This window comes from Pectinophora gossypiella, chromosome 24 (genome assembly GCF_024362695.1).
Source record: "Pectinophora gossypiella chromosome 24, ilPecGoss1.1, whole genome shotgun sequence".
NCBI lineage: Eukaryota > Metazoa > Arthropoda > Insecta > Lepidoptera > Gelechiidae > Pectinophora > Pectinophora gossypiella.
In genome coordinates, this window is record NC_065427.1 from 5,428,536 (window position 1) to 5,440,846 (window position 12,311).

The 12,311-nt window shown below is 36.2% G+C and overlaps 2 protein-coding genes across 4 annotated transcripts in view; one reads left to right on the top strand and one right to left on the bottom strand.

Moving 5' to 3' along the window:
* The window catches only part of LOC126377822 (polyamine-transporting ATPase 13A3-like), a 59,029-nt gene that overhangs the window by 33,295 nt on the left and 13,423 nt on the right, over positions 1–12,311 (bottom strand). The window contains exons 1-2 of one of the 2 annotated variants that reach the window (XM_050025737.1): positions 3,662–3,681; positions 2,865–2,956 (exon numbers count right to left, since the gene is read on the bottom strand). In XM_050025737.1, coding sequence (XP_049881694.1) covers positions 2,865–2,912 — 48 coding nt within the window. In that variant the 5' untranslated portion in view covers positions 2,913–2,956; positions 3,662–3,681. Of the gene's footprint in view, positions 1–2,864; positions 2,957–3,661; positions 3,682–12,311 lie in introns of those variants that run through there. The other variant, XM_050025736.1, reaches the window with a different exon arrangement.
* LOC126377921 (DNA-directed RNA polymerases I, II, and III subunit RPABC5) lies at positions 71–8,006 on the top strand. Of its 2 annotated transcripts, none has more exons than XM_050025978.1 (3): positions 71–195; positions 4,969–5,072; positions 7,308–8,006. In XM_050025978.1, exons 2-3 carry the CDS (start codon positions 4,978–4,980, stop codon positions 7,414–7,416), a joined length of 204 nt encoding a protein of 67 aa, XP_049881935.1. In that variant the 5' UTR covers positions 71–195; positions 4,969–4,977; the 3' UTR covers positions 7,417–8,006. The 2 variants fall into 2 exon arrangements, with proteins under 2 accessions (XP_049881935.1, XP_049881934.1); XM_050025977.1 differs by lacking the exon at positions 71–195 and adding an exon at positions 4,564–4,716.

Genomic DNA, 12,311 nt, shown 5'->3' on the forward strand with positions numbered 1-12,311 from the left:
AAACTGATTTTGATAAATTATTTCCACTAAATTGTTAATAATATTATCCAGAATTTCGGATATACTTTCAGAAAAAAGAAGACACAGTAACTATCAACTGAATTATCAAGAGAGAGAGCAAATCAAAAGTATTCCTGATTGTCATTTACTTGCAGTCTTTAAGGCAGTTTTTCCTTCGTTGTACATACTAGCAAGGTCAGTTTCATTCTTTTCACATATTTCGATAAATATAAATTCTTCTAATATACATACATATTGAATAATGTTGCTAATATTCCATTTTTATACTAATATTCATAAGCATCAATCTTTTATCTTCACTTTAGTCGTCATTTTGATACAAGCGACAGTATCCGACAGAGTAAGGGGAATCACTTGTAACATAATCCACTCAGGCAACATAACAATAGTTATGAATTATACGGAAATTACTCATATCATCGCTTATGTATGACTAATCTTGAACTGCACTGCATTATTTCATGGCAAACTTCATGTAATTTGATGCGGTTATACTACCACTACCCGCATTTTTTATTTGCGGAGAATGGACATCTAAAAATACCTTTCGTATCTTGTAAACCTTGACTGCACTTCACATCTAGGTAATTCAAAATTTCAAATGTCGATTGTTCCGTTGTGATTTATTATCATTGTAAGAAAATGTTAGTAAAATTGCAGTATTTCTCTGTGATAAAATTACTTCAAAACATATGGTTTTTGTTTACAAAAATTAAAACTTCTTTTTTAGTCGATATTAATTTTGTATGGTATCGATAAACACTTTTCCTCACAAGTCCAGTCCAAAAAGTCTTCAATTTCTATTTACATATCCACAATCACATAATTAAAATATTGCAAAATTGCTAAACAAAGACGGACGACCTCCACAAGATTTTGACGTTTGACACTAAACTTATCAGTTTTCATTCATTCTATCTACGTTGGTTCTCCGCTCAGAACAATAACTAAAGCATAGAAGGAAGGCTAAAATAGCAACAGAACTCTATAATTCTGCTCTACTTTATCTTACGGAACCGGCGTAATGTTAGACAAAGACGCATATACAAAAATTGTTTCGTAATTTCGTAGGTTGTCACAAGTTTTTCATTGCCTAGTGTTGGGTTTCACTTTAGTATATGTCGATAAAATTAAATTTACTTACAATTAATGTCGATAATTTTTTTTACAAGATTTATTTTTGTAGGACGCAATTATCTTCTTCTTGATGAAAGGAGACTCTGTCTCTGATAGGTAAGTATCTAACCATTTTTGGATTATATTGTCTGGTTTATATTAGTTTGGAGCTGCAGCTCACATTCAGAAAGGAAATAAAATAGCCAACTGTTATCGTTTCATCGGTAAGTATTTTGTAATATTCGAATTTATTTATGATGTCATCCGCCGTGCACTGGTGTTGATCGACGTGCCGTGCAAATTGGAACTGCCGGGTCTAACCCGCACAGACGGTAAAAGGCCCGATGGGCTCACGCTCATACCCTAGGAGAGGGGGCGTGCTTTATTGTGGGACGCGATCTGCGCTTGCAGGGCCGGCTGCCGAGTGGGCCGCTACCCAAAAACTGGCGAAATATGGGAATTTAACACGGACCCACAATTTTGTCCCTTTTGCCGTCGAGACTTCGGGTGTGTGGTGCTCGGCCGTAATTACCATTTCATCTGTCTGATCTATAATGTTCAATGTAGGAATAGCATCGTCTCGAAGACGTCTCCACTTCGAATTAGGAACACACATAAATGAATCCGCAGTAAAATGTTTCGAGCAAATACGGCTGTACTTATTTGGAATAAAAAGAAAGAAAGTGCATTTCTTCGAGGCAATGACGTCATAAATCGTCCGAAACAGACGTATAAGGCCAATGTATGTATGTATTTGGAATCCAATTTCGTCTATTAATGCGAATTATCCATTCTTTCTCTTTGTTATCGTCTACAGGAAATCTAAAAATTAAAAGTATCGATAATTTTAGTACATCACTATGGACAATCAACATAACCTCAAATCAATTCCGTATTCATCGATGAAACGTATAATATAATGGATATCTCAAATATTTTATGCTACAAATCTATTCAGCAAAACATATTACTTTCCTAAAATTGTTCAGCAGTTCACATTTCACTAGAAAATTACAAAAAACTTACCGATGAAACGACAGAAGTTGTTGGCTATTTTCTTTTCTTCCTGAATGTGAGCTGCAGCCCCATACCACACAAGACATAATGTCACAGAGTCGAGACACTCAATTATTTGATATAAATAAAAGTTTCTTTCCATTTATTTGGAAAAATATTGTTAAATTATCACTTAAAACAATCTGAACACAAGACACTCGTAAACAAAGTTCACGCGACCGTGTCAAATAGTTCGGTAAATATAAGTAAAATCTTCTTATGTATGTTACTATGTATTTGGCCGAGTTAAAATGAGTCCAATAGGTCCAAATGACATTTCATGTTGTGACAACCTCGGAAAAAATGAAGCAAAGAGCGAATCATTTGTCCTTTTCTCACTCATAGTTTGTGTCGTAAGCTAGAAGAGAGCCGGTTTATAGTTTCTGAATTCTTATTTTAGCCTTCCTTCTATGCTTTAGTTATTGTTCTGAGGTTCTCCGCAAGAGAAAGACCGAGTAATCATTTATCGGATACACGCATCGCATTAGTTAAGTGATACCCGCTCGCTATCCGACTGCAGCGAAAAAGAAAAGGAGGGTATTATTAGAAATTAGGTTGTTTAATCAGTGGCACACTTCAGGCTAGACAAATTATTATAAAGGTCAGGGCGGTACATAAAATCAATAAGTATTATAATAAAAAAGAAAGATTGACTAAAAATAAGTACTTACCATTTCACTGTCGTCTATATTAATATGTTGTTCCACACTCAGCGTCATTTTTTTATATTTGTGTTACGGATGCAGCAGACGATGTCGATAATCTGAAACAAATACAAATTTAAATATGGTGCTGCAATGAAAAATAGAAGCAAAAAGCAGGGAATACTTAAATTATTTAAAACTTTGGAATAACCGCAGCTATTTCAAACAATATCCAAGTTCGATGACATTTTTGGTTAATTTTGAATGTTTTCGTTTCAAATATAACCTGACAAAAAGGGGTTTCATAGTATTTATCTTTCGAACTAATGTAACGTAAATTGGCGGCATACATAAATTCTAACTGAATATTAAAAAGACAAAAGTTTTAATTTTGACTGCCAGTGTTCGAAACCATCTTCAATACAACAATCACTACACTAAGTCCAGATTGCTTCTTTAAATCTTAAAACATTACATTTCGAAATATTTAACGTTAATCGTCAACTTGTCATAGAAATTGCAGTTGATGTGTCGTTGCGTGCGGCTTTGGTAGTTGAAGAAAAACTGGAAAAAATAACTCATCTTGGCAAAAATATAAGGTTTCATTGGTTTGTAATATTAATTACATTGAAATAAAGCGAAATTCGTTTGCTTGTTAAAAGATCTTTGTAGGTACATCGATTTTTTTTTGCACTTGAAGGTATTCACATCATTAATTAAAGGTTGATGAATTAATGATCTAGTGCCCAGCTATGTCTGAAGGTAAATCTTCAACCACCCATTGTACTCTCGGTCTTAGAAAAATGTGATAGGTAGGTACTTACTTGGGTCCTTTCCCATTTCAGTCCGTATAAATACCGACGAGGCAATGTCCGTCACCCTCCGCGTTCCGATCGTAAGTCGTAACTAACTGACAAACAACGATTAGCATCTACCCCGCTCACGCCACCTGACGTCAGGGGTTAGATCTACGAACACCGGAAGTAAACCCGAAAATGTCCCAGAATCTTTGATCTTTTGGGAAATACCCAATTAGAACTTACATAAATTTGGAGACATAGATAAGTTCTACTGGATACTTGCAAAAGGACAAAATTCTAAGACATTTTTGCGTTTACAGTAATGACATTGACTTCCGGTGTTTGATTACCTGCAACTATAACTTCACAGCGATACGATGAATCATCTTTCCGTGTTCATAATCGAGATATTACATCTTAGATCCGACATTCATTAATCATGATTTAGGATTAAAACAAAAATCGACCTTATTATTACTGCCCTGCGTAATATTAATAAGGTCGATTTTTCTAATTTTCGTCGGCTATAATTTTGCCTATGGTGTGATCATGATTTTACCATGGTATTTCGTCAATCAGCATATGACCCTACAAATAACGATCATAGTGCAGTAATAATAAGGTCGATTTTTGTTTGAATAAAAAGTCATGAATGACGAATGATTGGTGGATAGATTTAATACCGTTCGTCTAACGTAATAATAATGCTGTCATATAATATAATGCGCCTATAAATATTTGTAGCATACTATATTTCGCAAGTAGATTCTTGTCATTAACCTAGACATTTCTGATACGTACGTAGTATTGTTTATGACTGTGGGGTTTTTTAATTTAATCATGAAACATTTGAAACGAGACTTATTTATTCACATAAACATAAGAAAAAATGTTTCTATTCTATGCCGACACGCATATCCGAACACAACACCACTTGTGTCGCTCTTTCAATTCAATCATTCATTCTGTTTTGTTGCGTGTGTCAAGCGAGTTTAGCGATACTTTTTTTATTTTCAGTAATATATTTATTACATTACGAATATCAATATCGTATCCAAACGAATAATTTAACTTAACAAGTAAGTTGTTATAATTATAGTAATTTACGAACACTTTAAACTTGCGTGCGAACCGTATCACATAACCTCAAAGTATACTATCCCGTTTGTTTTTCCTGTTTAAAATAGTTTTGTAAGCACTTCCATACTTCTAATTGTGACAATATATTAAATAATTGAATATAGAATGTATATACTTTATAAAAACTTGATAAATTATTAATAAAATGGTATTTTTTCCTGTTTTATTAACAAGAGTATTTTGATTTTCAGAAAGCAAAGATGATCATTCCAGTACGTTGCTTCACCTGTGGCAAGGTCATCGGCAACAAATGGGAGGCGTACCTAGGACTCTTGCAGGCTGAGTATACTGAAGGGTGAGTGCCACTAATGATCTTACAAAACATAATTCTAGCAAAAATTTAGGCATCGTTTCTGTACTTACATAAAACTATAATGCACGGTACACAGGTGTGGCTTATTTAGAGATGCACCGGATCCGACTCCGTAACCGGCAACCGGATACCCAGCGCATTACGTTACCCGGCCGGATTCTTAAAAAAATGCCAGATACGTCGGGTACCGGATCTAAACCGGGTACCCGTCCCATCTCTAGTAATAACTTATTACCTACTTACACTACTACACACACACTTACACTTATTTATCCACTACAGAGGCTGCGAAAATCGCGAGGAATGGAGTTCTGTTATTCGAACCCTACATCCCAACAGGGGATAGAAAGATTGGAAGAAGAAGATTATCTACTTACCCGGACAAATGGGGATCGCTGGTCGCTCTTACCTAGTCTTTTTATCCACATCCATTCATAGAACATTCAAAACTATTCAAAGTTACCTTAACCTTCTAATGCCGAGATTTCCAGACACAATAGTTAAAAAATATTCAGTCTTTACAAAACAGAACTGCGCTTTTATTTCTACTTACTAACAAAGATAATAACCGTACAGCATTTAGTGATCTACCTAATCTTTGTTCTTATCTGTAGAAGTAAAGAGGAAACTCAGAGATGTTTACATTCTAGGTCAATGTAATAGTAATCTGCTATGCACTGGCAAGGACAAGGACTCACTTGATAACTGTTTATCTTACATTTTCTAGAGAATAAATACTAAATAAAGAAAACCCTTGGCTTATAAAAGCTATACAGGGTGTTAGTGACATTGTAACGAAAACTTTGAGGGATGATTTAGACCATGATTCTGAGTTGATATCAAGTGGAATTTTCCGTCGCAAAAGTATGGAACGAAAAATAATTAAAAATAAAACTGAAGTTCCACTTGATATCAACTCAGAATCATGGTTTGAATCATCCCCCTGAGTATTTGTTATGATGTCAGTAACACCTTAATGAAGGCAGCCCGCTAATGAAGCCTGTCTGCGCACCACTTTAAATCAAGTCATAATAACTGCTTATGGTCCGTCGACCGATCGCATGTTTGGGCACAAAAATGAAAAAAAAAGGTAAACCACTGATACCGTTAAACCATGATACGGTTTATCTCGGTACCAGTCTCCTCAGGTTGTTTGTCATACCTTTGCCATAAAGTTTTTTTTATCTCAACACAAAGTACTCACCTTTGTAACTTACACAGTTGGCACTGTTTTATGAGCATAAAAATAAACTTCAGACGTAAAAACTATTGCAGTGTTTAAAACACCATAAAATATTATCTTTTATGAACACTAGTTAAGCCATACATTGAAGCATGAAGTATTTTTCTGTTGACTTATGTTAACTATTGATAATGTAATCAAATCAAACATACTTTATTGCACAGAATTTAATATTAACATACCGAATAGACATAATACATGTGTACAACACAATTGGGCGGCCTTATTGCTCTAAAGCAACTTCTTCCAGGCAACAACTATCCGGAAACAACCATTTACTAAACTTGGATGCGGGATGGTGCATCAAGAAATAAATAAAAAAGTAAACCGAGGGGGTGAATATTCAGCTCATGATTCTGAGTTAATATCATGTCGGACATCCCGTCGCAAAAGTATGGACCTGAAAATAATGTATTAATGTGTTTTTTTTACGTGATTTATTGTAGATTTGATTTATGATTTATAGTAGAGCAAATAACATTAGCTACTTGGACGGAAATTAATAATGAAAACACTAACATTTTCATGAGTTTTGTGACCGAAAATTCTACAACCCCAAAAGGGATAAGACAACTTGTCAAAATTAAAACACATAATGGCCCCGATTCCTGCAGACACCGCCTAATTTTATTTTAGGTTATATCCGTCATTTTCGTATCCGTCGAAAAGGAAAGGGACGGATGATTCACAGCTCTTAATTTTAGGAAGAATGAGTAAATTAATGTGTCGGGTTATTGACTGACGTAAAATTTTTAGACGGTTGGTTTAGATTTGTGCTTAAAATTGACGTGTGTTCCATAAATTTTATGCTTGTCGATTACCCGTCCCTTTCCTTTTCGGCGGATAAGAAAAGGACAGATATAACTTAAAATAAAATTAGATGGTATTTACAGGAATTAGCACCAATAATATTATGTGTTGTAATTAATTGTCAAAATATGAGCAATAGAATGTTTTTTTTTTCTAATTTCCAGTGACGCGCTAGACGCCCTGGGCCTGAAGAGGTACTGCTGCAGAAGAATGCTCCTCGGCCATGTCGACCTCATCGAGAAACTTCTCAACTACGCCCCGCTCGAAAAATAGACCTTATTCTAATGCAGACTTTAAGCAGTAATTACACTACCCAATCCACCCGATGCGTCAAGGTCACATCTAAATCGGGAAAATCGACGCTATTAGAGTAGCGATCGTGGTTACCATGGTTACGCCCCACCAATTTGCTATTAGACTACACGATTCTAATGGCCGCGTTCGTGACCTTGGCGCATCGGGCAGGATGGATTGGCAAATGTAATAAGCGCTTTAGAGGAGATGTATAAAAATGTGTTATGATATGCAGGACAGAAAGATACGGCCTAGTGCGAAAGGGACAGAAGACAATGTAATGTATGTATGTAATGTAATGTATGCATTATTCTGATAGCAGTTCTACTCACGCTAACGAAAACAGAGATGCCTGGGTCGAAGGTAATTTTTTATTGCGAATCTTCAGATATAGAAAAAAAAATGATAAAAAAATCTTTATAATTTTTATTTTTCTTAAATACTAAAATAGTCGAATGACAAATATCAAACACATTTTTATACAAAATCCATTTCAAATTGAATAATAAATTAAGACATTTTGTAAATAAGAGTAAGTTTAAGAATAAAATTATGAAAAAAACCTAAAATTTGTGTCATTATTTTCAAATTATTATTCGAATTCAAAATATTTTTCCGCTGGAATTGAACTATAATAAGACGTTAAAATAATTGTTTTTCTAAAATAGATTATACCAATTCCAAGGTTGAATTAATTATCAACCATTGTAGACTGTTGATTAAACTTTTTTTTACCTTGAACAGATGTTCTAGAAAACGCAATGTAAAGTGTAATGAAAAGGATAAAGGTATATTTACATAATAGCAACCATTATAAGAAAGCCGTGGTAACCCAGTTAGTAGAACGCTTGCCTCTCACTAAGGTCGCAGGTTCGAATCCAGAACATGCCTAAACCAATGTTTGCCGAATTTGTTTTCGAGTTAAGTAATGTTTGGATCATAAATGATTATCACGTGCTCAGTGGTGAAGGAAAACATCGTGAGGAAACTCACATTCCCGAGAAATGCATTTTGGAGGTATGTGACCTAACTTGTATTGGGCTGGTTTTCCCGTCGCGGGTTGGTTGGACAGACAGGTGGTCACAATAATTTAAATTTATATACGAATGCTATCTTACCGTCAAACAGCTATTGGTCGAAGGCCTAGATATAATTCCCCAGATAATAGGTATTTTCAAAACGTCAAGCTAGCGGGATCAAAGAACTGCCTTTATAACTTTGGAACCGTTGAAGTACTAATTTCGGTATTTTGCAGGGGGTGAGTACTATTTCGGTACTATTTTTTGGGGTTTAAATCAAAGCGAAAGACCTTGTCGTTAACTCTCGCCAAATTTCGCTCACCGTCAAGCTAGCAAGTGCAATACAACATGGCTATAAATCCAGAACCGTGATGGTACAAATTTTTTTACAACAGGTACTATTTTTTTCAATAAGAGTACTAATTTTTGGTGTGGTCAAATTATTTTTTCGTGCCCATTTTTTTTTGAGGCCGCTAACTTGACGCACACTACAGGAGGTCTTTTGTGCTTTAGTACTGCTTGATTTTTGCAACTTATCGTACCTCTGACTACACCCATTGAGATATAGTCGTGAACTTATTTATTTATTTATTTATTTATTTATTTTTTTATTTATTTATTTATTTATTCATTTATTTATTAACTTATTGTGGATAATATCGTAAAAGACGTCTTTCGCATGATCGCGTGTAAGAAATAATTGATAAGAAGTCAATAAAAGAAGACAATGGACATAGGTACCTAACATCTTTATTACTCGAGTACTTACGTATTTGTTTATTGAACCGATTGCTGTTGACGTCATAATAATGAAGACATGATGACATGAGGCGTCACGATGACGTTACGTCCGTGACGTCTGCACGTTGTTTGACGTTTATTAAATGTTTAGATAAATAAATATTACGTGGTCGGAGTGGAATAAGGGGTGTTTTCCTGTTTTTATACAAACAAAAACGTAAAAAAAACAAAAAGCTATTAGGTATTTAGATAGATAGATAGATAAAATACTTTATTGAGCACAATGGACACAAAATACAGAGATAAGGACAACATATACAGAAAAGCACAACAGGCGGACTTATTGCTCATGCAGCAATTTCTTCCAGGCAACCTTTGGGTACAGGAAAATTTTGTACAAGTATAATAATGAGAAATTTCTTCCAGGCAACCTTTGGGTACAGGAAAATTTTGTACAAGTATAATAATAGCGGGTTAGTGTATTTCTCTATTGTCACGTGTAAAAAATAAACCCTTGATAGGTCACGGGTTCGAATCCTGGGTTGGGCTCTAAACGACTGAATTCGATTCTTGAGTTGGAATTCCCGTTTGGATCATATATAAAAGATATCAATTACGGGGTCTCCAGGGTTTGTGCCCGTTGAATGGCAATAGGCTTGCCCGTATGAAGTGGGACTTAGACAAGAGAGAGCGAGGGGGGAGGTATATACAATGTAGCTACGTCTGCCTATCCCTTCGGGGATACAGGCGTTATGCTGTCTGTAAAAAACAAACCAACATGCCTAAGGCGCTCAGCTGGGCGCAAACCACGACTCAGGGAACCGTCTGAGGGAATTATGTCGGAGAAAAGCGGCCCGGAGTAGGCCTGACTTCTTCGCTAGTTTAAATGTAAGTTACTTGAAAATGATGCATACCTATCTGTTATCCATGAAATTAGATTGCTAAACGAAGTCAACTCTGTATAGAGCCATATGTATTATATTTTTAGGGGAACGTGGCCTGGAAAACTTACATATAAAGTTTTATAAGTACGGTCACGAGCATTAATATGTATAACACTTTGGTACCATGTCACATTAACTTTCTTGACAAATTGAACTGTAAGTCTCACTAAATGTCAACTAATAATATGTTAGTGCGACAGAGTCCTAAAGTGGGTACATTATATTGCTCATGACTGTACTTACATTTACTGTATTACACTTATTAAATGTTGTTATTATATAACTGTATTTAGTACTTAGACTTTATTATTATTTCATCATCACTAATTTAAGATCCACGCTCTTGTCGGTGTAGCATTCTGCGTGCTACTTTTTAGGGAAAAAGTGGGCAGTGGTTTCCCTCTTGCCTTCCGCCCCGCACTACCCTGTCTAACGCGAGTGGGATGGCGCCCAGAGTAGTCTATTTCAAAGCCGTAATCCTGTCCTCCGCCACTGAATAGTACTGACAGCTACTGCTGCCCTCTGTCAGGTTCCAGGTTACAGTCCCTGTGACTTGCCTCTTCCGTCCTGCATTGCCGTACCGATAGCTCCCATCTCCGCCTCTGGAACCGTTGAGGTCTTCACCCGTATCCCTGGGCAAGGGTTCTACGTTATACCCCGTGGGTCTGATATTAATTAGTAAGTACTTACTTAGATTTTATTATTATTATCATTTACACAACAATTTTAGCACCTACTTTATAGGCATGAATAATATAACGGTCAATGACTTGCGTTTGCGCAAACTAATTGACAGAGAAGTTGTACGTTTTGCTGTTGCATAGCCGTTGTATATGGAAGAGGAAAATGTCGTAACTAACCTGACCTAACAAACATACATACATTAACTTACTCGCCTAATGGGGTGGGCAGAGCCTCAATTAATCAGAAGACAACCACGTGAAGTGGATATCTTCCATCGTGTGCGTTGTGAGGTGGATGACCACCCGATACCGACCCCGTCGGCGTGGTCGACTATTTCCCTCATTCAGCGCTTATCGCTATCGACCCACTAGGGTCGATTCATTCTTTCAAATATTGTTCCTCTCAGACGACGCCCTGAGCCGAGGTTCGCGCCCAACTGGGCACCCTCAGGCCTGTTGTCTTAAACGTTGTACCAGGTGAGAGCCTTCAGCGCTCCCCATTTGTCCGGCCAAGTAGTTAATGCAATCTGCGGCAAATCTACAATAAGTCACGACAAAAAAAAAAGGTGGATGACCAATTTCATCGACCCCTAGTGTCATATGTCCATTTGCTTCCATTCCATCCAATTATTGTGAAGTTAGTTTATGACTTTTTAAATTTTTTAAAATAAAAGAACGTTAAATATGAACGTAACAAAATAGTTTTATAGGTAACCTAGCATATTTAAATGCATATTCTTTTCAAACCATTGTAAATCTTTAAATGAGGCGATTACACAGTCACGACCACAACCAACTGAAGAATAGCCTAACTGCGTGGCTATGGAATACCATCAGAGACCGTTTATTATTAAGTAAGTAAGTAAGTATTATTTAAAAGAATATTATTAGAATTTGTAAATAAGTACCTGAATGCCTTGCAATTTGCATTTTGCAATGGTTCACCTTCAAAATGTTAAAGCAGGTTTATCAAACCGAGCATTAGACTGGATTTAATTTGTCTAATGTAATATTTGTACTGGGTACAGTCATGAGCAAATGTACCCACTTTAGGACTTTGTCGCACTAACATATTTGACATTTAGTGACTACTTACAGAGTTCCATTTATCAAAAAAGGTAATGTGACATGGTACCAAAGTGGACGCGTATTAATGCTCGATTGCTCGTGCGTGACCGTGCACACCGTCTAATTTTATTTTAAGTTATACCCGTCATTTTCTTCTCCGCCGAAAAGGAAAGGGACGGATGATTGACAACTGTTAATTTTAAAATGAATAAGTGAATCTTCCACCCATTATTGGCCAGGCCTGAGGGTGCCCTGTTGGGCGCGAACCTCGGCTCAGGGCGTCAACTGAAAGGAAGAATATTTGAAAGAATTAATCGACCCTAGTGGGCGAAAGCGATAAGCGCTAAATGAGGGAAATCGTCGACCACGCCGGCGGGGTCGGTATCGGGGTTCTAATTCCACATAGTGTTATTTAGCTA

Excerpts from the sequence above, each read along its gene's own strand:
- LOC126377921 (XM_050025978.1), top strand. The coding sequence starts at position 4,978 with ATGATCATTCCAGTACGTTGCTTCACCTGTGGCAAGGTCATCGGCAAC. Across the intron at positions 5,073-7,307 it reads CAGGCTGAGTATACTGAAGG|TGACGCGCTAGACGCCCTGG; the intron begins GTGAGTGCCACT and ends TCTAATTTCCAG.